Genomic DNA, 27,989 nt, shown 5'->3' on the forward strand with positions numbered 1-27,989 from the left:
TCATGCACTTTAATACATTGTATTACATTTGTTTTTTCATTCAATGTAAAGTATAAAGTGTTTTTATATTTTTGTATATGACTAGTCTAAACTTTGACTCTGGTTAGTTGAAGTGCAGAAAAACAAAGATAACCATAAAGGAACCCAAAGATATGGAGGACAAAACATTCCTTAATGATCTTCAGTCAGCCAATCGGCGAGAGAAAATTATATTTATTTAAAGATGACATAGATCCATGGATCAAGAGAGACTGCTTTTCTATAGGGCCCAGACTTTTGTGCTAAAACCCTGTGCGGCTTCCACAAACAGAGGACAGAAATAGTCTATGAATGATTTTGTTTGAAAATGAATGACATCTTCATAATCCGACTATTCTTTTTTTTTTTTCAATTGCCCCGAAGCTCCGTTGATCTTCGGGGCATTTAAAAAGTCAGAAAAACACACAAAAAAAAGTGTCAGATTTGTAAAAAAAAAAAAAACAGATACGGATATCTAGGTTATATATTAGGTTTGATTTTTCTTTTGTTGTGTGATTTCATACTGCATCCATCATTATATATTCCTCTACCTGTGTACATACCCTGCACATACTATTAGTGTAATATTAATGCAAGCATTCTTGTTTAATAAAAGAAGGCTACTCACTTGATCAGAAGCGCACACAAGGAGAGAGGCAGGACGCTTTGGTGGTGAGGATAATATTGAGCGCTTGTAGGCCTAGGCCTATATATAGGCTACACAAGCATTGTGGGCCGGCCAATGCAGGGCAGGCAGCGGAGGTAGGTGTGCGATTCGGATCCACTCCGCACATACCTGGTTGCAGGGGCGGAGTGGGGCACTATAATAAAACTTCCGGGTCCAACCGCTCCGTCGAACATCAAAACAAACAACGATGGCTGAACCAGTGAACCTTTTTACGATTACTTCTTTCTTCAGTGAGACACCTGAAAGAGTAAAGAAAGGGTTGAATTCGTTTCACTCCAACAGAGTGGTCAGTGTAGCCGTTTTGCCTCTGGGAGTTATAAAGGGTAGCGTCCAGGCATCACAGAAAAAGAAAGTATACGAGGTTGAGGTGAGTTGGAAGTTAGCCGTTGACAGGCTAGTTGACATCTAATTAAACGTTAAAGATGATACTTTATTCCATGGGTGCCATGCCGTAATTCCGACGCCTCATTGTTCCGACGTCTCAATGGTCCGAAATATTTCCCATTAGATCGACATGCCACTATGCCGACGGTTCAATGTTCCGAAAACGGAACCCATTGGTCCGAAGGTCCGTTTGTCCGACTTGTCAAAAAGGAGGCGCATTGGGCCGACGGTTCAATATGCCGAATAGTCCGAGGCTCAATTCCACATGTGTGATTATGAAACCAAAGATAAAAGACGATGTAGGCTTAGTTCCAGCAGTGCACTTCACCAGCCAGACTGTTGCTGTGGGCTTGAACGGTCACAAGAGGTGAATTTATGAAGCGCACGTTATACAAGGACTAATACTTTTCCCGTAAAGAAGTCAAACGGTGAGTGAAAAACAAATAATTTTTTTATCTTTAGTAGCTGTGTGTGTGGGCCTATATGTGTTGTTTCCTGTGTTTACAGTGGGCTTATAGCCTAAATAATTTCGCTGGCATTGATTTAGTCAAACTTATAGGGCCTACCTCATACCGTGTACTTAGTCAAGTGTGTGTGTGTGTGTGTGTGTGTGTGTGTGTGTGTGTGTGTGTGTGTGTGTGTGTGTGTGTGTGTGTGTGTGTGTGTGCGCGCGCGCGCTCATGCGTGCGTGTGTGTGTGTGTGTGATTTTATCCTTTGTGGCATGGTCGTGTCGGGCTATAGGTATGACTCGGAGAGAGGTAAATGTTCAACACATGGTTTATTCTAACAGAGACACAAGGTAAACCAGCTTGAGTTCTGGAGTTGGTCCATGAAGCATCTCTTGAACACAGGTAAACAAACAGTTTATATTGGGAGTTATACCATCATAGACCTATAATTATCATATCTGTTATAGAGTTATTGATCATCCATAGCGGTAAACTACCATCATAGATCTATAATTATCACTATCTGTTAAATGTATTGATCCAAAGGAAACATCTGGTTATATCTATCTGATATAGGCCCTATCTGATATATCTATACATAGTTGTTCCACCATGTACAATGTCCATAATTCTTGTCATCATGTGACCCGTGTCTTCAACTGACCTCTCTAGACCAAACACATAACATGAATACAGTGATATCCTTTACATATGCCGTCCCCTGAGTAAAACCCGATATATTTTGTGTGGAGATAGATAATAAATAAAACTCCAGATGAAACCACGTGGCTGTCGTTTGATCGTGTTACTTCAGGGAGCCGGCCCTGAGGTCAGCAAGGTCCTGACGACGCAAAACGCAAATCAGAAACGAGTCTACTTATGTCAGTGTTCAACGTTACATAGAGGTGAGTTTACACAAGAACGGACTTCGAGGTTCTTAACAATGTTATTTTTTAACACATAAACACAATGTAACGCTGGCGCAATTTCTAATTTCACTCCCTATGATTAATCGATTGGAAATATGATTATTAAGCATGGGGTATTTGTGTGCGGGGACCCCGGTTGTATCGCAAGAGGACATATGGCTTTTATTGTCATTGTTCTGTGTTCCTCATTTCATGGAGGTGAGATTACACAAGAACGCATTTGTTTTTCTTTCGAAGCCGCCGGGTAAGTGTGTGTGTGTGCACGGCACGCAAACATCCACGCGTGGATCCGCTCCGGTGGAATCCGCTTCAACTGTGTAGGGAAGACTGGAATTAGTGACTTTGTCAAGTTTGTCAGAAAGGGTTGAATCCTTATTCATTGAGGAGATGCAGATTCGTACATGAAGGCGGCGGGTCCATGCTTAACCGTCGTTGTCGGCGCGGTCTAGCGGCCAGCAGGTCCTCCTCCGGGGGTTGCGTGGCGGGAGTGGAGAGCCATTCAGCCACTGAGGGAAACCTTTCGTTAGAGCGAGCACTGCGCAACAGGTGGATCGGTGGGAACCAGACCGCTGATACCTAATTATCACTCTTTTTCAGACACAAATGTAGACAAACTTATAAAGAAATGAAATTCTCTCACGTTCATTGGTTGACTTTACATGCTAATTTGGGAATTGTTTGCCTTCCATATCTCTGGTGGTCATTTTGGTTGCGTCTGTTTTACTGCCCCTTTTCTAGCCTGTCTGCAAAAAACTTTCTTAGGTGTGATCGGCTCCTCTGAAGCCTGCTGCTCACTTCCAACCTCTCCTCGTACCTCAGTACCTCAGCAGTCCTGCGGAGGGCGCTGCTGCGCCTCTCGTTGTATCACAATCACATTTCATGCACTTTAATACATTGTATTACATTTGTTTTTTCATTCAATGTAAAGTGTAAAGTGTTTTTATATTTTTGTATATGACTAGTCTAAACTTTGACTCCCGTAAGTTAAAGTGCAGAAAAACACAGATAACCAAAAAGGAACCCAAAGATATGGAGGTAAACCATTCCTTAATGATCTTCAGTCAGCCAATCGGCGAGAGAAGATTATATTTATTTAAAGATGACCGAGATCCATGGATCAAGAGGGACTGCTTTTCTATAGGGCCCAGACTTTTGTGCTAAAACCCTGTGCGGCTTCCACAAACAGAGGACAGAAATAGTCTATGAATGTTTTTGTTTGTAAAATGAATGCCATCTTCATAATCCGACTATTCTTTTTTTTTTTTTTCAAATGCCCCGAAGCTCCGTTGATCTTCGGGGCATTAAAAAGTCAGAAAAACACACACAAAAAAAACAGATATGGATATCTAGGATAGGCCTATATATAAGGTTTGATTTTTCTTTTGTTGTGTTATTTCATACTGCATCCATCATTATATATTCCAGGGACTCTCACAGGGGGGTTGCTCAGGTTGCTTGGGCAACTGCCCATATGCCCTCCTCGACTCACGTTGCCCTTCCGAGGCAAAAAAAAAAAAAAAATTCATGTAGGCCTAGATAAAAAAAATTGCCATTCGAAACATTTCATAAAGTAAGCGTAAACTTTGACTCTGGTTAGTTAAAGTGCAGAAAAACAAAGATAACCAAAAAGGAACCCAAAGATATGGAGGTAAACCATTCCTTAATGATCTTCAGTCAGCCAATCGGCGAGAGAAAATTATATTTATTTAAAGATGACCGAGATCCATGGATCAAGAGAGACTGCTTTTCTATAGGGCCCAGACTTTTGTTTTCATAGACAGAAATAGTCTATGAATGATTTTGTTTGAAAATTAATGACATCTTCATGATCCGACTATTCTTTTTTTTTTTTTCAATTGCCCGATGCTCCGTTGATCTTCGGGGCATTTAAAAAGTCAGAAAAACACACAAAAAAAAGTGTCCGATTTGTAAAAAAAACAACAGATACGGATATCTAGGTTATATATAAGGTTTGCTTTTTCTTTTGTTGTGTGATTTCATACTGCATCCATCATTATATATTCCTCTACCTGTGTATACCCTGCACATACTATTAGGGTAATAGTAATGTAAGCATTCTTGTTTAATAAAAGAAGGCTACTCACTTGATCAGAAGCGCACACAAGGAGAGAGGCAGGACGGTTTGGTGGGGAGGATAATATTGAGCGCTAGTATATATACACTGCATTGTGGGCTGGCCACGGCCACGATCAGATCGGTTCTTGAGCATGACGGCAAGGCAGATTCTTTTCTTGAGGAATCTGCCTTGCCGAGCACGGCAGGCAAGGCAATCTGCCTTGCCGAGCACGGCAGGCAAGGCAATCTGCCTTGCCGTCATTGACGGCCTCAAGAACAGGTTCTTGAGCATGACGGCAAGGCAGATTCTTGACGGCAAGGCAGATTCTTGAGGATCTGCCTTGTTGTTGGTTGAAACAACTACCCAGCACTTCAAGACGCAGATAATGTAAATCTTGGGAACGTCCAACCAAAATATATACTACTTGCTTACTCTCTATGTCTCATTAATGGTTTTTTTTTAATTTTTTTTTTTTTTGCTTTATTTAATTCTTCATTATTCAGGCGTTACATACGTTTCATGGCCATAATTAAAAAATACAAACTACAGTTTACTTTAATTTCTTTGTTCTTGAATTGACGTAGAATGGAGCAAAGACTCCTGGGATTGGGAAATGCGTTTATCCAATAAAAAGCTTGCAGGTCAAGTCCATTTTCGGAAATGTAGGGGGATATATGAGCGGCCCCACGTCTAATGGCATGACCCTAGAGACACTAGGGGTGGGAAAAATAATCGATTCTTCGATGCATCGCGATTCTCGCTAGAACGATTCTGTATCAATGCAGATAAATTAATAATAATAAAAAAATCTATATATATCTTTTGCCTGCTGCAACACCCTCTCGCCAGAGAGGGATAATTTTTGTAATTTTAAAATTATTGAATTTATCTTCAGTGTGTATTGGCCAATCTGATTTGTCTTGACACGATTGCGATTCAGCCTACGCATACGCATAGCATGCGCACAAACTCACAGCCAGACACAAGAACTTCTAATTTAAGAGCAGCTTTTCCTTTAAAGACACAAAGAAAAATTAGAAATAAAATGAAACTGAAACCTATTTTTTGCATGCTTCCATATTGTGCTATAATGCAAGCTGCATTGATTATTGCATTGTTCATAGAAAGTCATATTTGTGACAAAAGCTTTATCTCTTATGAAATATTAGATAAGTTAATTCATATGTTGATGTCTTTAATGATCATCACAAAAGTAGGAAGTGATTAGCAAACTCTGAGTAGCAAACCCAGATGTATACCGTATTTTCCGCACTATAAGGCGCACCGGATAATAAGGCGCACCTTCAATGAATGGCCTATTTTAGAACTTTTTTCATATATAGGGCGCACCGGATTATAAGGCGCATAGAACAGCAGATACTGAAGTCAAACTTTATTAAGCGTTCTGACAACTCCGTTCACTCCCATGCTAACAATGTTCAAACGTTAATGTGCATATTAACAATATCTCCCAGCCTTGTTCAGTTGTAAACACGTAAAAGAAACAGTCTGATACCGCTAATTCAAACGTAAATGCATAACTCAACATTGTTCAGTTACGTATAACACGTAAAGCTCACTTTTTCAGTTCATTCCCCGTCCACGAATCCCTCAAATTCTTCTTCTGCAGTGTCCGAATTGAACAGTTGAGCGAGTACGGCATCCAACATGCCGGCTCCCTCTCGTCTTTATCCGAGTCAGTGTCGCTGTTGTTGCCTGGCAGTTCAGTCGGACCACAGTTGAGACTGATATCAGCCCAGGCATCCACGATCCATTGTCAAATAGTGGCGTAAGTCGCCCGGCGCTATCTCCCCGACTTGGTGAACGTGTGTTCGCCTTCTTAGGCCCCGTCAGCTGTCCTCTGCCATCCCAGCCCTTGCGGGAGCTTTTCAATTCATTCTGGAACGTGCATCTTTTCAGGGAATTTATACAATAAATCCATAACAAATACCGAATTGATTGTCTTATGTGTCCATATTATATCCATTATATTGACCGGGTATTCCCAAGACGCTCATGCTCTGCAGCAAGCCAGTCACAGTTGATTGGCGCGGCGCTGTACAGCGAACGTAAACAAACAACTAAGCTAAGGTTAGCATTTAACTAAGCATTTATTTCCCTCCCGAAATCCCGCTTATGTTGTTATAAAGTAAAGGGAAACAAGATATCTATTCTTCCTCCACCTCTCTCGCTTCTCTGCTTGGTGTCGCTTATAGTTTGCCTCCCTCGCTCTGGTAACGTCACGTACGTGAAACAACGAAGCTCCGAATACTGATTTACGCTTCGAATACAAATTTTCCGAACGAGTATTCGAATATTCGAATAATTCGGGCCAGACCTACTGTCTACACGTAGCCTACCTCTCTCAATCCTGTGGAACGCAAACTGAGAAAGGAACGCAAAAATCCAGCATATAGCCACCACTATCCAATAGAGGGCGCAGTTACACAACAAATAAATCTCCCAATACCTAAAAACTATCATGAACAATACAAGATTTTGGTGAAATAAAACTCACCTGACCACAACATATAAACTGAAAGGATGCAAAAATATTTGTCATTCTTTAATCTGTTACAACGCAAGTTGTTTTTTGAGAAAATTAAAGGCTTTTAAGTGCGCCTAATAGTGCGGAAAATACTATATATTTTTGAAAATCACGCATGGAAATTGTTGCATCGAGATGCATCGATAATCGCTTCATAATCGAATCGTTGACCTCATAATCGGAATCAAATCGAATCGAATCGAATCGTGAGGTGCCAAGAGATTCCCACCCCTAAAAGACACGTCAGACAGAGAAGGCGAGCAAGTTCGTGGTTGCTTGCTTGTTGTGGCACTCATGGAAGGCAAGAAGAGAAAGGAGAAAGGAGGGGCTGAAAAGGCCAGAATAAAGAAGAAGCGTATGCTGGAGGGGGATGCATCTAAGTGCTCAAAAATAACAGATTTATTCCGAAGTCACTAGGCCTAGCCTAGGCTACTACCGCAATATGCATAAGATTAAATATGCATTGCCTTGTATTTTTAACCTAACAATATTGTCAATAGGCATAACAATAACAGAAAAGGTTCAAGTCAAGACATCAATTTACAAAAGTAATCACTACTCAATAGAATAGAAAAAGAAAAATTTACGTTTATGGAAAATTATAGGTTATAGCCTATTCTGTTTTTGTTAAGTAGTCTATGTTGGCTAGGCTACTTTACATTCATTTTGTGGTCAAAGTCTAGGCATAGGTCGCTGCAGACATAAAATGCTATCTATTAGGCTATGAAATGCTGCGCTATATACAGCTAAAATATCAGGAAATGAATAACTGGTGAACGACAAGAAGTTCAATAAAAAGATTGTTTAATTATTAATGGGTGGATGAGTGGATGGAGGAGGGACGCGTCTCCTCGCCATTAGGTTGCACCACCCGATGGCGTTTGGTGACCTCCTCGTCCGTGGCTGACCGTGTCACCAAGTTTTTCCTCATGTTAAATGGCGTAAATCAAGTGAAGGGATTCGAACAGAGTACAAAAGTAAACAATTATGTTGCACACCATTTAAAAAATGTCACATGTTTGGAAACCAATAAGTTACAAGAGTTAAACAAATAGCTAATCTGAGTTTGAATACATTTGAGATCAAATATAGAATAGCTGAACTACTGGTCTGATGAAGTTTGAAATGGTTGAATCCAGTCAGTGTTACAGTTAAGTGAGGAAGAAGAAGATGAAGAAGGGATGAAGAAGGGAAAGGAGGAGAACAAGAAGGACTGTGCGTGTGTCACTAGAATGTATTCCTGTTTCAGAGTGGATGGAAGGTTCCTGTGGCGGACAGCAGGGGGAGCCGTTGTCCAAATCAGGACGTCTCCACGGGCGTACAGTGAACACATGAGGTGCTTTAAAAATATGAAGAATTGGGAAGAATCTCAAGATGAATAGATTCTACGTTGAAACCTGCAGGTGCGATTGATAAGAGTTCAGCTGTATTTGACTGAAACCGCAGGTTCTATATTAACATATGATAAAAATGTAGACCTAAAATAACTTTCCCATGTGCTCCCGTCCGTGTAATGATAACTGCGCATTCAATGCCTACACAAACAGCTGTGAAAGTGTTTTTAAAGATTTTACAATTTATCATTTTTGCATTTTCACGTCTAGTTTCATTTCCAATTGTCGTGGAGACAGCAGACGATTGTTCTCCCATCACCGTCGGCGCGTTGTTTGCCGATGCCTACGTCATCCTCCGCCCTACGTCATCTGCCGGACGCTCAGACCTCTGGAGCTTCGAGGCTCGAGACGCTGAATGCCACCCTGCTGCAGGACCGCCGAGGAGGACATCCTTGGACTACCGAGGACCACCCCGTCACCCAGCGGGACGTTGCCTGGTCTCATCACTTCCACTACTTTTTTAAAGCCGTTAGGAGTTTAACTGGATTAAGCAGCAGCAGCACAGCAGCGGCTTCCCGTCCCGTCCCCTCCACGCCGCGCCCTCCCGGTCTCCGTGGACCTCGGACCTGTCAGGACCCGGACCGCCAGGCCCCGGACCGCCAGGCCCCGCTAGGCGTGCCCGGCCGTGAGGATGGCGAACCCCGCGGAGTGCACCATCAAGGTGATGTGCCGCTTCAGACCGCTGAACAAGTCGGAGGTGGCCCGCGGAGACTCGTACATCCCCAAGTTCCAGGGGGAGGACTGCGTGTTGATCACGGTACGTAGGCAGGTGCCCCACCGTCTGGTTCCCACTCTGACCCCGAAGAGGCTAGTAGGTAGGAGGGGAACTCCCGGAGGAGAGAGTGTTGTGGCACAGCGAGGTGTGTGGTGGTGGGCTCTGAACCCTGTAGGCTCTGGACCCGGTAGGCTCTCTGGACCCTCTGGACCCGGGAGGTGGTGGAGCTGGAGAGCACGACAATACAATTTTAAATCCTTTGCGTTCATTTTCTCTTATTGCGAGTTTAGCTAGCGACAAAAGTGGTCTGTTAAAATGTATTTCATAGCCAAGTTTAAGTGACCCATAGAATAGAATCCGAAACTCATCATGTTGGCTCCTTTTTGGATGTGAGATTATTTCAAGTCATCCCAGTCCTCGACTGGGATGAGCAGGCCACTCATTTATACTGGTTAAGGCTAGGATGACTAAACTGAAATCCATGATATACTCAATCTTAACTTCATTTTTACCCAACGTGTGTGTGTGTGTGTGTGTGTGTGTGTGTGTGTGTGTGTGGGTGTGTGTGTGTGTGTGTGTGTGTGTGTGTGTGTGTGTGTGTGTGTGTGTGTGTGTGTGTGTGTGTTAATTAGGTGGGTTTGTATTAGTAGTACTAGTGTTTGTACTGCGTGTGGTATGATCAGACTTTCATTTGGGTGTGGTGCTTCACGGGACTAAAGGAGTTGTTTTATTTGAGACAGACTCAGTCCAGCGAGTGTTAAGGCGATCAAACCTCCTCTTCACTCGTCCTCTCATAATGGAGGACGGTTCTATGATCCACTCTCCCCTCTACAGCCAATAGGAAGGCCTCATGGTGGACCTTGTGGAAGCTAGCCCATTCCCCCTTTTCAAACAAAGATAGCTCGGATAAGATGCTAGACAATGCTATGTGCTATTTTTAAGTGCAAGGACGTACAACGTACAGTAAATGTGTACATTGGACTGTGTCTCTCCGCAGGGCAAACCGTATTACTTTGACCGCGTGTTCCAGTCCAACACCACTCAGGAGCAGTTCTACAATGCTGTCGCTCAGCAGATCGTCAAAGGTGAGCTGTCCTGTAAGGGGAAGGAACCGATTCATCTCCTGATCCTGAACCGATTCATCTCCTGATTCTGAACCGATTCATCTCCTGATCCTGAACCGATTCATCTACTGATTCTGAACCGATTCATCTACTGATCCTGAACCGATTCATCTACTGATCCTGAACCGATTCATCTACTGATTCTGAATTGATTAATATCCTAATTCTGAATCGATTCATCTCCTGATCCTGAACCGATTCCACTTCTGATTCTGAATTGATTAATCTCCTAATTCTGAATCGATTCATCTACTGATTCTGAATCGATTCCACTTCTGATTCTGAATCGATTCATCTCCTCTGCTCTGATCCTGAATCGATTCATCTCCTATCATTCTGCTGTCGCCTTGCATGGTTGACTCCGCCGTCGGTGTGTGAATGTGTGCGTGAATGGTGAATGTGAGGCAATATTGTAAAGCGCTTTGGGTGGCCAATGGTTAGAAAAGCGCTATATAAATGCAGTCCATTTACATTTACATTCTGAATCGATTCATCTCCTATGATCCTGAATCGATTCATCTCCTGATTCTGAATCGATTCCACTTCTGATTCTGAATCAATATTTCTCTTCTAATTCTGAATAGACTCCCATCCCTCAAGAGCCTTTTGATGTATTATCATTAACATTAAATGGTTGTACTGTGACTCCCTCCACGCTGGGCAGACGTGCTGGACGGCTACAACGGAACCATCTTCGCCTACGGCCAGACCGCCTCGGGCAAGACGCACACCATGGAGGTGAGCGTCGTCAGGGGGCGTCGTCAGGGGGCCCTGCTCCAGCCGAGACCCCGACCAGAGCGTCCTGACTAGGCCGGAACCATCGATCGAATTTAAACCGACATTGCCATGGCTGTGATGAAAAAAAAATATATATATATGGTTTATGTTAATTTCTTCTTTTTGGTGGATTTGTTACTGACTGGAGATCAGCAATATTCTTTTTGTTTTTCTTTTACAATTCAATAGTAAAATATAGATGTCATCAATTCATCTCGGCATACATAGGCCTGTCTTAAAGGAAAAAGCAGTTTATATGTTGACTGCTTCCAATGTTGTGTTGCTCATACTGTAGAATGATTTATTGCTTGTTAAGTGAATAATACTGAACATAAGGAACATTAAAAAGAAAAATCACGTGCCAAATCGCAATATTGGTCGGAATGATCGCAATCCGATAATTTCTCCAAATGGTTGAGCCCTGGTCCTGACCCAGCAGAACTTTGTGCCTAAGGGCGTCCTCCACGACACGGACATGATGGGCGTCATCCCCCGCATCGTCCAGGACATCTTCAACTACATCTACTCCATGGACGAGAACCTGGAGTCCCACGTCAAAGTAAGCCCCCCCCCCCCCCCCCCCCCCCCCCCCCCCCCCCAAGGAGCTGATGAACTGGAATATTTTCTCAAATTAATGTCGGGCAAATGAGGCCTAATGAGGCCTTTTTCGGCAGGTGTCGTATTTTGAGATCTATTTGGATAAAATCAGGGACCTCATGGATGGTACGTATTGATGAGCCTTTTTGACGTATAGATGTGATGATTTCTAGACACTGATGTTGATCTGATGCAGGGAGTAAAAGGAAACGAATGACGCGTTGAATACATGGTTTCTACATTCTTCTCCGTCGCCCCACAGTGTCGAAGACCAACCTCTCCGTGCATGAGGACAAAAACCGAGTGCCTTACGTGAAGGTGAGCCCCTGTGGGACTGTGTCTGTGACCCCCCCCCCCCCCTAATCAGAGGAATGAGACGGTCCGTGTCTGTGACCCCCCCCCACCCAGAGGAATGAGACGGTCCCGCCGTGGGCCTTGAGGAAGAGTCCCCTCTTCAAGAGTCATGTGTTCTCCTCCTGTGTGTGTGTGTGTGTGTGTGTGTGTGTGTGTGTGTGTGTGTGTGTGTGTGTGTGTGTGTGTGTGTGTGTGTGTGTGTGTGTGTGTGTGTGTGTGTGTGTGTGTGTGTGATCTTTTCAGAGTTTAGTTGCTCCTTACACTGGAGGGAAGAATACACGTCTTAATGTCTCCGTATCTCTTTAAAAACACTAAGAACCAACAACAACGTGTGTGTGGGTGTGTATGCTCGATCTCTTTGGAGTTTATTTGCCCCTTACACTGGGGGATACACTTTGTGTGTGTGTGTGTGTTTGTGCGTGCGTGCGTGTGTGCGTGCGTTGGCAGGGCGCGTCGGAGCGGTTCGTGTGCAGCCCGGAGGAGGTCATGGACGCGATAGACGAAGGCAAAAATAACCGCAGCGTGGCCGTCACAAGTGAGGAGAGACACTGGGGCCCTCAGTGGGCCCGCCGCTCATGGGTTCAGCCTCACCGGGTCCCCTGACCACCAGCACGGCCCCCAGGCACACACACAAACACACACAAAAGAACACGTACACACATGAACACATGCGTATACAATCAGCATGCACAGACACACACAATTGAGAGCTCTTCTATTCTTTAACTGCCTGCACACTTTGTACTTTGACAAAACAACGTGTGTGTGTGTGTGTGTGTGTGTGTGTGTGTGTGTGTGTGTGTGTGTGTGTGTGTGTGTGTGTGTGTGTGTGTGTGTGTGTGTGTGTGTGTGTGTGTGTGTGTGTGTGTGTGTGTGTGGTTCCTCAGACATGAACGAGCACAGCTCCAGAAGCCACAGTATCTTCCAGATCAACATCAAGCAGGAGAACGCCCAGACAGGCCAGAAACTCACCGGCAAGCTCTACCTGGTGGACCTGGCCGGCAGTGAAAAAGTAGAATCCCTTTCAATGCTCTGTTTGTGTGTATGTGTATGTCAATGCATTGGGCTGAATATGTCAGCAGAAGTGTCTTGCTCCTTGAAACTTACTGTCATCAAAGTGGTGTTCAAAACGTCAAGATAATAATAATAATAATGCATTTTATTTATGGGCGCCTTTCTTGACACTCAAGGTCACCTTACAAAATCAAACATCCATAGTAGCAAACAACAAAAAAAAAAACAACAACAACATAATGACACAGTGTACAAGAGAAAAACTGTGTGTTCATTCTAGTCCCAAGAATGCAACTGACTTAAAGGGAGTAGGCTTGGGTGAATAGATAAAACCAGAATGAATCAAGATAGCAGTATTTAATAATAAAGGATTAAGCATACTGGTTTGGCTCGTCGTAAGTCCTGTGCTTGAAATAAATGTGTTGGGAAGGAACCAGTAGGACAGTGTTGATTAACAGAATGTCTGCCGTAGTGCTGTTAGAGTGAGGGTCTGCTGGAGAGACTTCTATCTTCTGCTGCCCCCCCCCCCCTACTGTTAAGTGTGTGTGTGTGTGTGTGTGTGTGTGTGTGTGTGTGTGTGTGTGTGTGTGTGTGTGTGTGTGTGTGTGTGTGTGTGTGTGTGTGTGTGTGTGTGTGTGTGTGTGTGTGTGTGTGTGTGTGTGTGTGTCAGATAGGTAAAACGGGTGCGGAGGGCACGGTGTTGGACGAAGCCAAGATGATCAACAAGTCGCTCTCGGCGTTGGGGATCGTGATCTCGGCCCTGGCCGAGGGCTCGGTGAGGTTCAGCCTGTCTCCTCTGTGTTCCTCTGTGGCTCTTCTACGGTTCCTCTATCGCTCTTCTACGGTTCTTTTATGCCTCTATGGTTCTTCTATATTTATTTTATGCCTCTATGGTTCTTCTATATTTATTTTATGCCTCTATGGTTCTTCTATATTTCCTCTATGGCTCCCTGGTTCTTCTATGCCTCTATGGTTATTTTCTATGGCTCTGTGGTTCTTCTATGGCTCTATGCTTCTTCTACAGTATAGCTCTATGGTTCTTCTCCGGTTCATCTATGGCTCTCTGGTTCTTCTATGGTTCTTCTATGGTTCTCTGGTTCTTCTATAGCTCTGGTTCTTCTATTGCTCTCTGGTTCTTCTATGGCTCTATGGTTCTTCTATGGCTCTATGGTTCTTCTATGGCTCTCTGGTTCTTCTATGGCACTATGGTTCTTCTGTGGCTCTATGGTTATTCTATGGCTCTATGGTTATTCTATGGCTCTCTGGTTCTTCTATGGCTCCATGGTTCTTCTATGGCTCTCTGGTTCTTCTATGGCTCTCTGGTTCTTCTATGGCTCTCTGGTTCTTCTCTGGTTCTTCTATGGCTCCATGGTTCTTCTATGGCTCTATGGTTCTTCTATGGCTCTCTGGTTCTTCTATGGCTCTCTGGTTCTTCTCTGGTTCTTCTATGGCTCTTCTCTGGTTCTTCTATGGCTCTTCTCTGGTTCTTCTATGGCTCTCTGGTTCTTCTATGGCTCTCTGGTTCTTCTATGGCTCTCTGGTTCTTCTATGGTTCTTCTATGGCTCTCTGGTTCTTCTCTGGTTCTTCTATGGCTCTATGGTTCTTCTATGGCTCTCTGGTTCTTCTATGGCTCTCTGGCTCTTCTCTGGTTCTTCTATGGCTCTTCTCTGGTTCTTCTATGGCTCTCTGGTTCTTCTATGGCTCTCTGGTTCTTCTATGGCTCGCTGGTTCTTCTATGGTTCTTCTATGGCTCTCTGGTTCTTCTCTGGTTCTTCTATGGCTCTATTGTTCTTCTATGGCTCTCTGGTTCTTCTATGGCTCTCTGGCTCTTCTCTGGTTCTTCTATGGCTCTATGGTTCTTCTATGGTTCTTCTATGGTTCCTCTGGTGCTCTCAGCACACTGAGCCTCTCCACCCGGCTCCCGCCCTCCCAGAACTACATCCCGTACCGGGACAGTAAGATGACCCGGATCCTGCAGGACTCCCTGGGGGGGAACTGCCGGACCACCATGGTCATCTGCTGTTCGCCCTCCGCCTACAACGAGGCCGAGACCAAGTCCACGCTGCTGTTTGGACAGAGGTACGCACACGCATGCACACGCACACACACACGCACACGCACGCTGCACGCAAACATGGACACAGACACAGAGACACCCTGACACACACACACACACACACGCACACACACGGTTGCACGCAAACATGGACACAGACACAGAGACACCCTAACACACACATGAACGCAAACATACCCGCACGCGCGCACACACACACCCTAACACACACACACACACACACACACACACACACACACACACACACACACACACACACACACACACACACACACACACACACACACACACGATCACATGCACGCATACACAGACGCACGCATGCATGTACACACAAACTCGGGGAGGTGCATCAAGGTACACCCACTGTGATGAGGGGGTGAGGGCCTCACGGTGTGGTGAAGGGGTGAGGTGCCTCATGGTGTGTGGTGAAGGGGTGATGTGCATCAAGGTGGTGAAGGGGTGGGGTGTACCGTGGTATGAAGGGGTGAGGTGTCTCATGGTCTGTAATGAATAGGTGAGGTGCCTCACATTGATGAAGGGGTGAGGGCCCTCATGGTATGAATGGGTGAGGTGCATAACGGTGTGTGGTGATGGGATGAGGTGCCTCCCGGTATGAAGGGGCGAAGTTCCTCTATCGACGGTGGTGAGGGGTTGAAGGGGTGAGGGGTTGAAGGGATAAAGCGCCCCCCGGTATGAAGGGGTGAGGTGATGAAGAAGGGGTGAGGTGCATCACGGTACACCCAAGGCGGGGAAGGGGTGAGGTGATGAAAGGGTGAGTGAGCTGCCTCACTCACTTGATGGTCCGCAGGGCCAAGACCATCAAGAACAGCGTGACGCTGAACGTGGAGCTGACGGCGGAGCAGTGGAAGAAGAAGTGGGAGAAGGAGAAGGAGAAGAACAAGACCCTGAAGAACACCGTCGACACGCTGGAGAGCGAGCTCCAACGCTGGAGGACGGGTAAGGACACCGCCACCTGGTGGCGAACACCGCCACCTGGTGGAGAGATGGCTCGGACGCTGAAAGACAGGTAAGAACACCACCCTGAAGAATACCGTCACCTGGCTGGAGAACGAGCTCCACCTCTTGAGGACAGGAAACACACACGGTCGCTGATCACCACCCGAACTCCACCCGATCCAACCTGAGAGTGACCTGTACAGCTTCACCCAGAGCCCGGCTTCCTGTCTCACGCCGGGTCTCTGTCGCCCCCTGCAGGCGAGAGCGTGCCCGAGGAGGAGCAGTTCGACAAGGAGAAGGCCAAGGAGGAGGTGCAGGCCGTGGAGAACGTGCTGAACCACGACAAGATGGCGGCCACGCCGGCGCTGGGCGGGCCCCCCGGGGTGCAGCTCCAGGGGCCGGGGGGGGGCACGTCGGGGGCGGAGCTCAGCAAGCTGTACAAGGAGATGGACGACAAGGTGGGAGACGGGACGGCAAAGATCTACCCTGAGAACCCTGTAACAGGCCCGGTATCTGGTGCTTTATCTACCCTGAGAACCCTGTAACAGGCCCGGTATCTGGTGCTTTATCTACCCTGAGAACCCTGTAACAGGCCCTGTATCTGGTGCTTTATCTACCCTGAGAACCCTGTAACAGGCCCTGTATCTGGTGCTTTATCTACCCAGAGAAACCTGTAACAGGCCCGGTATCTGGTGCTTTATCTACCCAGAGAACCAGAACCAGAACCACACGTCCTGTATCTGGGTCTGTTGGTGGAGTTTGAGCAATGTGTTCATTTTTTATTCAATTAAATATGTTAACATTCAAGGACATGGACGTGAATATTGCAGAGAATATTTTAGTGTTCTACCTAACTATCCTCTCTAAACTCCAACCTCCCGCCCTCCTCTACCCTCCCCTCCCTCCTCCCCTCCCCTCCTCCCTCTCCCCCCCACTCCCTCCTCCCTCTCCCCCCCACTCCCCCCCCTCCTCCCCTCCCTCTCGCTGCAGGACGATGAGATCGACCAGCAGAGCCAGCTGTTGGAGAAGCTGAACCAACAGATGCAGGACCAAGAGGAGGTACACACACACACACAAACACACACACACACACACACACACACACACACACACACACACACACACACACACACACACACACACACACACTGCATTCCCCTACCCGGCCCTTGGTGCTGTGTTCATGGGTCGGACCGTAACCACTCACCTTTAGACCTGGGAGGTGGGCACGCTGGCTCTGACTCTTCATCAGTTAGATTCTTCATCAGACATACCCTTCATCAGATAAACTCTTCATCTGATAGATATTAGATAGACTCCACATCAGTTACTCCTTACCAGACAGACTCTTCATCAGTTAGTCTTCATCAGACACTCTTCATCAGTTAGACTCTTCATTAAGACACTCTTCATCAGTTTGATTCTTCAGCAGATACTTCATCTGATACACCCTTCATTAGACAGACCCTTCATCAGACAGAGAACGGACAGACTCTTCATCAGATACACTCTTCATCAGATACTCTTCATCAGTTGACTCTTCATCAGACAGACCCTTCATCAGACAGACCCTTCATCAGACAGACCCTTCATCAGACAGACCCTTCATCCGACAGACTCTTCATCAGACGGACTCTTCATCAGACAGACTCTTCATCAGACAGACTCTTCATCAGACAGACCCTTCATCAGACACCCTTCATCAGACAGACCCTTCATCAGACAGACCCTTCATCCGACAGACTCTTCAGCAGACAGACCCTTCATCATCAGACATACTTCATCAGACAGACCCTTCATCAGACAGACTCTTCATCAGACGGACTCTTCATCAGACAGACTCTTCATCAGACAGACTCTTCATGGTACGCCTGGTCCCTCCATTAGCCCTCCTCAGTAGTTCCTTCGTCCTCCTCTGGTCCTGGGACCTCCTCAGCTGATAGGCTTCTCCTGGTACAGACGTCCTGGTCTTCATGGACTCTTCATGGTACGCCTGTTTCCACCATAAGCCCTCCCCAGTAGTCCCTAAGTCCCCCCCCCCCCGGTCCCGCTGTCTCCTCAGCTGCTGGCCTCCTCGCACCGCGACCACGACAAGCTCCAGACGGAGCTGAACCGGCTGCTCTCGGAGAACGAGGCGTCCAAGGAGGAGGTGAAGGAGGTGCTGCAGGCGCTGGAGGAGCTGGCCGTCAACTACGACCAGAAGAGCCAGGAGGTGGAGGACAAGGCGCAGGAGTTTGAGGCCCTCAGCGAGGAGCTCAACCAGAAGTCGGTGGGTGGAGGAGGAGTGGAGGAGGGGAGGAGGGGAGGAGGGGAGGAGATAGTGGTGTAGGATAACCGTCTGAAAAACATTCGGCGTTCAACATCGGGATGAAAAGTTATTAGTTATTTAGTTATTTACGTCATTTAAGTCTTTGACGGGGTTGTTCCCTTCTGAGTATTATTTCGCTAAAGCTTTATAATAATGTACAATAATTGTCTGTCCATCTGTCCTAACTTATTGTAAAGTGCAAACTATAATTATATAGGCAGTATATAATGGATTTATTTTATCTAGCATGTATTCTTTAGATTTAAACACATAATGTCAGTGTAACGTGTAACATAGTGAGGATAGCGTTTGAATACGGTTCACAGTTGTATATAATGTTGGTTACCTGAACTGGTCCCATCTGGTGTGTCCCCGTTCCCCTCCTCCAGAGCTCCCTTGCCTCCATCGACACGGAGCTCCAGAAGCTGAAGGAGATGACCAACCACCAGAAGAAGAGGGTGACGGAGATGATGTCGTCGCTCCTCAAAGACCTGGCCGAGATCGGCAGCGCCATGGGCACCAAGGAGATCAAGGTGGGGGGTTCAGTGCTACTAGCGTGCTTCTCCAAGTGTGAGACGCCTAAACAAACGTTGAGTATGCGGATGTGTTTCTCCATGTGTGGGACACCTAAACAAACGTTAAGTATGACCGAGGTGTTTCTCCTTGTGTGAGACACCTTAACAAACCTTATGTGTGATATTTCTGGACGTGTCGATGGTCAGCAGGAAGAGAGGCCTTAAACAAACGTTATGTATGATATATTATCTACGATATCTCTCAATGTGTCAGTGTCAGCAAATGTCAACAAGTTACGTATGATATCTCTGAATTATGTTATGGTTATGTACGATATCTCTCCATGGTTCAATGTCAGGAACAAGAGAGCCCTTAACCAAACGTTATGTATGATATCTCTGGATTATGTTATGGTCATGTATGATAACTCTGGATTATGTTATGGTTATGTGTGATATCTCCGGATTATTGGATTATGTTATGGTAATGTGCGATATCTCTGGATTATGTTATGGTTATGTACGATATCTCTGGATTATGTTATGGTTCTGAGTGATATCTCTGGACTATGTTATGGTTACGTATGATATCTCTGGATTATGTTATGGTTACGTGTGATACCTCTGGACTATGTTATGGTTCTGTGTGATACCTCTGGACTATGTTATGGTTACGTATGATATCTCTGGATTATGTTGTGGTTCTGTGTGATACCTCTGGATTATGTTATGGTTCTGTGTGATACCTCTGGATTATGTTGTGGTTCTGTGTGATACCTCTGGATTATGTTGTGGTTCTGTGTGATACCTCTGGATTATGTTATGGTTCTGTGTGATACCTCTGGATTATGTTATGGTTCTGTTTGATGTTCCTCTGCGTGTGGACGGTCAGCAGCAGGAGAGCACCGGCGTGATCGACGAGGAGTTCACGGTGGCCCGTCTCTACATCAGCAAGATGAAGTCGGAGGTGAAGAGCACGGTGCGCCGCAGCCGCCAGCTGGAGGGCGCCCGGGCCGAGAGCGACCAGCGGCTGGCCGAGACCGAGAAGGAGCTGGCCGCCTGCCAGCTGCTCACCTCCCAGGTGACCCCTGACCTCTGACCTCCCACTGTCCGGCCCATGGACATTAGCCGGTTTAATGTAAACAAACGTCTTTAAATGGGCTTTAAATGTTAAGAAACAGAATAACTTAATGTGGACTTGCTTTAGACATCGTGGGACTCCCTAATCATTGTAGATGTGTTAAGCTGCCAGTTCTGTGCGACTAATAGACATTAAAGGTTTTCATTTTCAATTGGGCTTTTAATGCCGTTACAGACAGGAGGGCGGGTTGAGGAAGAGGGGAACTGATGAGTGGCAGGTTGGAATCAAACCGGAGTGGCTATGACCCTGGTTGCCGTGGTTATCACATCCCTGTGTTGAACCAGATGTTGGTCCGTGTCACATAAAGAAAGATACATGAGGATGTGTTGGATCACAACATACAGGGCTAGGTGTTCTGCTAGCCTGGTTCAGTCTTATTCTAACATGCCATAGTGTGGTTATAACATGCCATAGTGTGATTATAACATGCAGTAGTGTGATTATAACATGCCATAGTGTGATTATAACAAGCCATAGTGTGATTATAACATGGCGTCGTGTGACTATAACATGCCGTCGTGTGATAATAACATGCTGTAGTGTAGATCCTAACATGGCCTCGTGTTCTCCGGTCTCGCAGTACGAGGCGAAGATCCGCTCTCTGACGGAGAGCGTGCAGATCCTGGAGCAGAAGAAGAGGCAGCTGGAGGAGAGCGTGGACGCGCTCAACGAGGAGCTGGTGAAGATCAGCGCTCAGGGTGAGTCCGGCTCACTCACTCACTCACCCACTCACTCACTCACTCACTCACTCACTCACTCACTCACTCACTCACTCACTCACTCACTCACTCACTCACTCACTCACTCACTCACTCACTCACTCACTCACTCACTCACTCACTCACTCACTCACTCACTCACCCACCCACCCACTCACTCACTCACTCACTCACTCACTCACTCACTCACTCACTCACTCACTCACTCACTCACTCACTCACTCACTCACTCACTCACTCACTCACTCACTCACTCACTCACTCACTCACTCACTCACTCACTCACTCACTCACTCACTCACTCACTCACTCACTCAGTTTTAATTACAGTGTTTGCAGAAAAAAAACACATTCAAGCAGCGCATCGCTATTATAGAAAGTAAGACACAACTTACTGAAGTAAGCGTGAACATAAAAAGCCGTTCTGTTTGCTGCTCCTGTGGCCGTTACTCATAGTCACTACAACTCTCTTCGTTTAGTAGTGTGTTGTTCTTCCAATAATAACGTTGCACGGGCGTTCATCCGGTTCCTTTGTGTCGCTCGAGGGGAAACGTTTCAAATCGCGCCACAGAGTCGGTCCAAACGAGCACGCCGCCATACTGCAGGTCGTTACGTCGATGTGGTCACAGCGAAGGCACAGGGTGGTTTATGATGTACTGAAACAGTTCATCTCCTCCCCTACCAGAGAAAGTCCATGCCACGGAGAAGGAGAAGATGCAGTCGGCCAATGAGGTCAAGGTACGGTAGAACGTTGACCGCCGGATCCGATTTGAGATCCCCAAACAAGTCCAGTGTTCCCTGAAACCCCCCCCACCAGAACTCCCCCAGGTGATGGGACTTTGGTGGGGGCGTGGGGGCTAGCGTGTGGGTGCTAGCAGCACCAGCGGGGGCTTGCAGCACATCTAGTTTGTGCTACACTGGTTTCACTTTGTACCGTCCAGGTTCACATTGAAGTCCAGAGCTCTCTTTTTTGACTGAACTTTAATGATAAGAAAAACGAAACAATTACAACTATTGAGGTGTGTGTGTGTGTGTGTGCGCGTGTGCGTGCGTGTGTGTGTGTGTGTGTGTGTGTGTGTGTGTGTGTGTGTGTGTGTGTGTGTGTGTGTGTGTGTGTGTGTGTGCGTGTGCGTGCGTGCGTGCGTGCGTGCGCAGGACGCGGTGCAGAAGCAGATCATGTCCCACAGGGAGGCCCACCAGAAGCAGATCAGCAGCCTGCGAGACGAGCTGGACAGCAAGGAGAAGCAGATCACTGAGCTGCAGGAGTAGGACATCACACTGCAACATCACACTGCAACATCACACTGCAACATCACACTGCAACACGTTATAACACCCTGCGCCAACGTAACACTATAACACACTGCACATACGTTAAACTGCAACACACTGCAGCAACGTTACACTCTGTGTGTGTGTGTGTGTGTGTGTGTGTGTGTGTGTGTGTGTGTGTGTGTGTGTGTGTGTGTGTGTGTGTGTGTGTGTGTGTGTGTGTGTGTGTGTGTGTGTGTGTGTGTGTGTGTGTGTGTGTGCAGTCTGAACCAGAAGATCTCTCTGGAGCAGGAGCGCTTGAGGGCGGAGCACGAGAAGCTCAAGACTGCGGACCAGGAGAGGAACCGCAAGCTGCAGGAGCTAACGTAACGTAGCTTCTCCTAACGTAGCGTAGCTTCCTCCCCTAGAACCTGGGACAGGCCTAGTGGTGCTGCAGGAGCTAACGTAACGTAGCTTCTCCTAACGTAGCGTAGCTTCCTCCCCTAGAACCTGGGACAGGCCTAGTGGTGCTGCAGGAGCTAACGTAACGTAGCTTCTCCTTACGTAGCGTAGCTTCCTCCCCTAGAACCTGGGACAGGCCTAGTGGTGCTGCAGGAGCTAAAGTAGCGTAGCTTCTCCTAACGTAGCGTAGCTTCCTCCCCTAGAACCTGGGAAAGCCTAGTGGTGCTGCAGGAGCTAAAGTAGCATAGCTTCTCCTAACGTAACGTAGCGTAGCTTCCTCCCCTAGAACCTGGGACAGGCCTAGTGGTGCTGCAGGAGCTAAAGTAGCGTAGCTTCTCCTAACTTAGCGTAGCTTCCTCCCCTAGAACCTGGGACAGGCCTAGTGGTGCTGCAGGAGCTAAAGTAGCGTAGCTTCTCCTAACGTAGCGTAGCTTCCTCCCCTAGAACCTGGGACAGGCCTAGTGGTGCTGCAGGAGCTAAAGTAGCGTAGCTTCTCCTAACGTAGCGTAGCTTCCTCCCCTAGAAGCTAGGTCATAGTGGTGCTGCAGGAGCTAACGTAGCGTAGCTACCTAGCTTCTTAGCTTTCTTCCTCCCATATTGGCGCTGCAACCCTCTCCAGTCTGCAACAGTCCTTGGTTAATTTGTCTGAATTTGAATTTAAGTATACTTAATGGATACATAAAACTTTATTTATTTTTACACTACAGCTAGAATGGGGAATGCTGTTACTGTCCATTATTTCAAACTATTTGAACCTGTCTGCGTTTAAATCGGTCCACTCAGGCTCAGTTTATAGTGCACTATTAAGTGCCTTTAATGTTCCATCTGATTATGCATCTCATTATGCAAATTAGAAGCATGCGTTGACATTTTAGACGGCTCAATTATGAAACCTTGTTTCTGCTGGCCTAGGTACCGTACCACTACAGGCCCTTAGATATCCGGTTTATAACAAGTCTACAGATTCCCCTTATACTTGCTGTATAGTGTTCACCTTGAATAGGTAACAAGGAAGGAGGGAACAAGTGAGCCGAGTCGAACAGCGCCTCGCCTGTCTGATGACGCGTTCAACATGTGGGTGTAGTACCGCCACCGTCCAGCAGATGGCGGTGTTTGCCGGTTGCTCTGACGGCCGTGTTGTCCGTTCCCAGGGGCATTCAGGACCGCCGGGAGCAGGCCAGGCAGGACCTGAAGGGGCTGGAGGAGACGGTGGTGAGCTGTTGGCTGCGGTCCAAGATGGCCGCTCACTGGTCTCACCCTTAGGGTGACGCACGGTTCTGCTTTGGATCGGGTTTGCATCATGTAGCAAGACACAATTATGATTTACATGAAAAATATACATAGTTTGCCCATCTGTATTTCTATGTGTGTGTGTGTGTGTGTGTGTGTGTGTGTGTGTGTGTGTGTGTGTGTGTGTGTGTGTGTGTGTGTGTGTGTGTGTGTGTGTGTGTGTGTGTGTGTGTGTGTGTGTGTGTGTGTGTGTGGTCATCTGTGTGTGAGTGTTTGTGTGTATATAGATGTGCCTGTTTGTGTATATATAGATGTGTGTGTGTGTGTGTGTTTGTGTGTATATAGATGTGTGTGTCTGTGTACCTCATGTCAACGTCCATCTCTCTCCACCAGGCCAGAGAGCTTCAGACGCTCCACAACCTCAGACGGCTGTTTGTCCAGGACCTGAACACCAGGGTGAAGAGGGTGAGGGAGATGCACCCCTGGGGGGACGTCTACTTTTACATTGAGGGCATTTAGCCGACGCTTCTATCCAAAGCCACTTCTAATACAAGTACATCTGTCCGATGAAAGAGGGGGATTTAATTAATTTGATATTATTTAAGGTGTGTGTGTGTGTGTGTGTGTGTGTGTGTGTGTGTGTGTGTGTGTGTGCAGAACGCGGACACTGACTCTGATGATACGGGAGGCAGCGCCATGCAGAAACAGAAGATCGCCTTCCTGGAGAGCAACCTGGAGCAGCTCACCAGGGTCCACAAGCAGGTACTGGTCTATAGAAGGGGTACTGGTCTATAGAAGGGGTACTGGTCTATAGAAGGGGTACTGGTTCATAGAGCAGGTACTGGTCTATAGAAGGGGTACTGGTCCACAGATCAGGTCCAGGTCCTCAGAGCAGGTCCAGGGCTTCAGACTCCAGCCACCCTGCCCAGCTAGCAGGAGGGTAGTCAGTCTTCATAGCGGGTCATCAGTAGCCTGGTCCTACCAGGCGCTCGTACTTCATTTCATTTGCACATAGAGTCTGGACCCACTCCATTGACTAACGTTAACTCACTTGAAGGCGGGTCTGTCTGTTGAAGCTTAACACTATTGGATCTGCCCATTGCCACTCTGGATCTGCCATAACCAATCGCTGACGTTTGGCAGGGAATCACGTTGCGCGCAGGCTGTAAACGAACCAAACACCGTGCTGCGTGAAGATGTCCGTCAACGAGAGCTGACTTTAACGTCATTGTCCTCAGCCACTCCCTCTGTTCGCTGAATGGACGCACAACATTTTTATGGAGAAAATTCCAGGAATATACCGCAAACCCAGACGTAGTGCTGAAGGGAAATGAAAATTGAGCGGAAGTACTTAGGCGGGCGGAGCCAGGCTAGGTCATCAGGAGATCCACATGGAGAATATTTGATGAGTCAACCTCTCCTCCTCCTTCTCCTCTTCCTCCCCCTCCCTCTTCTCCTCCCCCATCCTCCTTCTCCTCCTCCTCCCCCTCCCCCTCCCCCTCCCTCTCCCCCTCCCTCTCCTCCTTCTCCTTCTCCTTCTCCTCCCCTCCCCCCCTCCTCCCTCTCCTCCCCCTCCCTCTTCTCCTCCCCCCTCCCCCTCCCTCTTCTCCTCCCCCCTCCTCCCCCCACACCTTTCCTCCCCCCAGCTGGTGCGGGACAACGCTGACCTGCGCAGTGAGATCCCCAAGATGGAGAAGCGTCTGCGTGCGACGGTGGAGCGCGTCAAGGCTCTGGAGCTGGCCCTGAAGGAGGCGCGCGAAGTGGCCGGCCGCGACCGCAAGCGCTACCAGCAGGAGGTGGACCGCATCAAGGAGGCGGTGCGCTCCAAGAACATGAGCCGCTGGCGCACCGCCGCGCAGATAGGTGGGCCGGCGGGGGGCACGCACATAGGCACACACACGCATATCTACACACACACGCATATCTACACACACATATACACACACACACACGCACGCATATCTACACACACATGTATGCATCTACACAGGTATATATGTATATATACATACAAATACAGTTATGCATGCACACGCGCGCGCACACACACACACACACACACACACACACACACACACACACACACACACACACACACACACACACACACACACACACACACACACACACACACACACACACACACACACACACACACACACACACACACACACACACACTCGTTGAATGTTTCTCTAATAAGTGTGACTTCTTCTCTCCCCCCCCCCCCCCCCCCCAGCTAAGCCCATCCGGCCGGGCCAGCAGCCCGGGGCCCCCCCCGCCAACCCCGCCGTGGTGCGCCCCAACAGCGTGCAGACCCCCCAGCCCGCCGGGCTCCGGGGTGGAGGGGCCGGAGGGACCCCCGCCCAGCAGGACAAGAGCAGCTACTCCTACGAGTGTGTAACCCCCCCCCCCACACACACCCCCCCACTACTGTCTCTCTGGGCTCTTAAAGCACACAGGCCTCTCCTGTCACTAGGGGCCCTTCAGGTGGCACACGGGGACCCCCCTGCACCCCCACTGTCACCAAGGGGCCCTTTAGGAATGCACGGGACCCCAATGCACCCCCATTGTCACTAGGGGCCCCTTAGGAAGCACACAGACCCCCCCCCCCCTGCAGTGTGATCAGGTGCTATTGAGCTGCAAGGTGTTCCACTGATTTCCTTCCAGTCTTTTGATTCCTGCTCTTGTGTCTCCTCTCCACCTCTCCTCTTCCACTTCGTCTCCTCTTGTCCTCTCCTCTCCTCTTCTCTTCTACTCTCCTCTTCTGTCTCCTCTCTTCCTGTTTCCTCTCCTCTTGTTTCCTCTCCTCTTATTTCCTCTCCTCTTCTGTCTCCTCTCCTCTGTCTCCTCACCTCTTGTGTCTCCTCTCCTCTTGTCTCCTCTCCTCCTCTGTCTCCTCTCCTCTGTCTCCTCACCTCTTGTGTCTCCTCTCCTCTTGTTTCCTCTCCTTGTTTCCTCTCCTCTTGTCTCCTCTCCTCTTGACTCCTCTCCTTGTTCCCTCTCCTCTTGTCTCCTCTCCTCTCGCCTCCTCTCCTCTTCTCCTGGTGTTTTCAGCTGCTGAGGAGAGAGGCTGCCGGTCGGAGCCAGAAGCAAAGGTCAGCCAGATAGCTATGAACTACGTCATCCACAATGCAACGCTGGACTCTCACCTCGGACCCGCCCCCTCAGTGTATACATGGTGTATATTGATTCAAGACTTCGGGAGGGGGGAGGGGCTTATTTTGTGCCTATTTATGGTTTCTAACTCTCAGCCCATCCAAAGATCACATGACTGCCTTGAAATATGATCATGCAAACTTATTGAACTAATAGTGTGTGTGTGTGTGTGTGTACAGTATTGCCTATTATGTTCAACAGAATACCACTAAGTGATTGGATCTGTTCCTTACCAAACGTGAAGTCAGATCAATACAGCTGATTGGCTGAGCTGCACTGTTACCCCACACCTCAGCAGAGTGGTGCAACACTCACAGCAGGGGGCTATAGTGCCTGACCTCTGACCTTAACCCTGACCCCAACCCTATCATCCAGACCACTCTGTGTGTGTGTGTGTGTGTGTGTGTGTGTGTGTGTGTGTGTGTGTGTGTGTGTGTGTGTGTGTGTGTGTGTGTGTGTGTGTGTGTGTGTGTGTGTGTGTGTGTGTGTGTGTTAAAATGGTCGGTTCTGCTGTTGTCCTGCAAGACGACCTCACCTCGTACTAACTTTGTGTTCGTACAAGAGTCTGCTTATCTTTCTCAGGCAGTTCAGACGTCCTCTGTTAACACACACATCTTGGAGCGGGTTGGAAAGAATAAATGATTGTTGATCAGTATTGATCGTTTGATTCCGTAAAGACATATTCTATTTATTCTACTACGTTAAGGTTAGGGGGGCATATCTTCTGAACAAAGTATTTGTTTAACCACACTAACAACACGGACACTAGGTAGGAGTTAAACAAAGTGTTCATTAAACGAAGAAAATCTGAGACTGCTAGTCTAGTAGCAGCTTTAGTTTGTTTAAATTTGGTGTTAAAATGAAAGCACTTTGAACAATCTTCCAAACCAATGCTGCCTCTTAACAACCCAACAATGGAGCGTACCATTAGGAACAGGTGGACAGTGAGTGGTATTGTCTGAGTCTTGTCTTGGGTAGAGGCTGATTCATGCTTTGTGCCTCCACAACACTGCTTCCATTTTGCCTTTGTCATTTTATACTCATCTATTGTAACAATAAAGCCTTACTGAGAAGCATTGCTGTTGTTGTTTCATTTG

At 47.3% G+C, this 27,989-nt stretch overlaps 1 protein-coding gene across 1 annotated transcript; it reads left to right on the top strand.

Annotated features, from left to right (window-relative positions):
• The first annotated feature begins 474 nt into the window (after window positions 1-474).
• On the top strand, window positions 475-27,962 carry LOC130377980 (kinesin-1 heavy chain-like). Its single transcript, XM_056584922.1, has 28 exons — window positions 475-2,445; window positions 8,344-8,430; window positions 8,699-9,245; window positions 10,201-10,288; window positions 10,992-11,065; window positions 11,559-11,663; window positions 11,779-11,827; window positions 11,964-12,019; window positions 12,503-12,590; window positions 12,943-13,067; window positions 13,740-13,844; window positions 15,004-15,149; window positions 15,959-16,107; window positions 16,366-16,565; window positions 17,098-17,166; window positions 18,170-18,376; window positions 18,805-18,948; window positions 19,826-20,011; window positions 20,652-20,769; window positions 21,476-21,528; window positions 21,946-22,055; window positions 22,326-22,427; window positions 23,655-23,715; window positions 24,127-24,198; window positions 24,391-24,495; window positions 25,380-25,596; window positions 25,973-26,129; window positions 26,791-27,962. Exons 3-28 carry the CDS (start codon window positions 9,120-9,122, stop codon window positions 26,795-26,797), a joined length of 2,919 nt encoding a protein of 972 aa, XP_056440897.1. The 5' UTR covers window positions 475-2,445; window positions 8,344-8,430; window positions 8,699-9,119; the 3' UTR covers window positions 26,798-27,962.
• The last annotated feature ends 27 nt before the right edge of the window (window positions 27,963-27,989 follow it).

The sequence above is a fragment of the Gadus chalcogrammus genome, unplaced genomic scaffold (genome assembly GCF_026213295.1).
Source record: "Gadus chalcogrammus isolate NIFS_2021 unplaced genomic scaffold, NIFS_Gcha_1.0 GACHA029, whole genome shotgun sequence".
NCBI lineage: Eukaryota > Metazoa > Chordata > Actinopteri > Gadiformes > Gadidae > Gadus > Gadus chalcogrammus.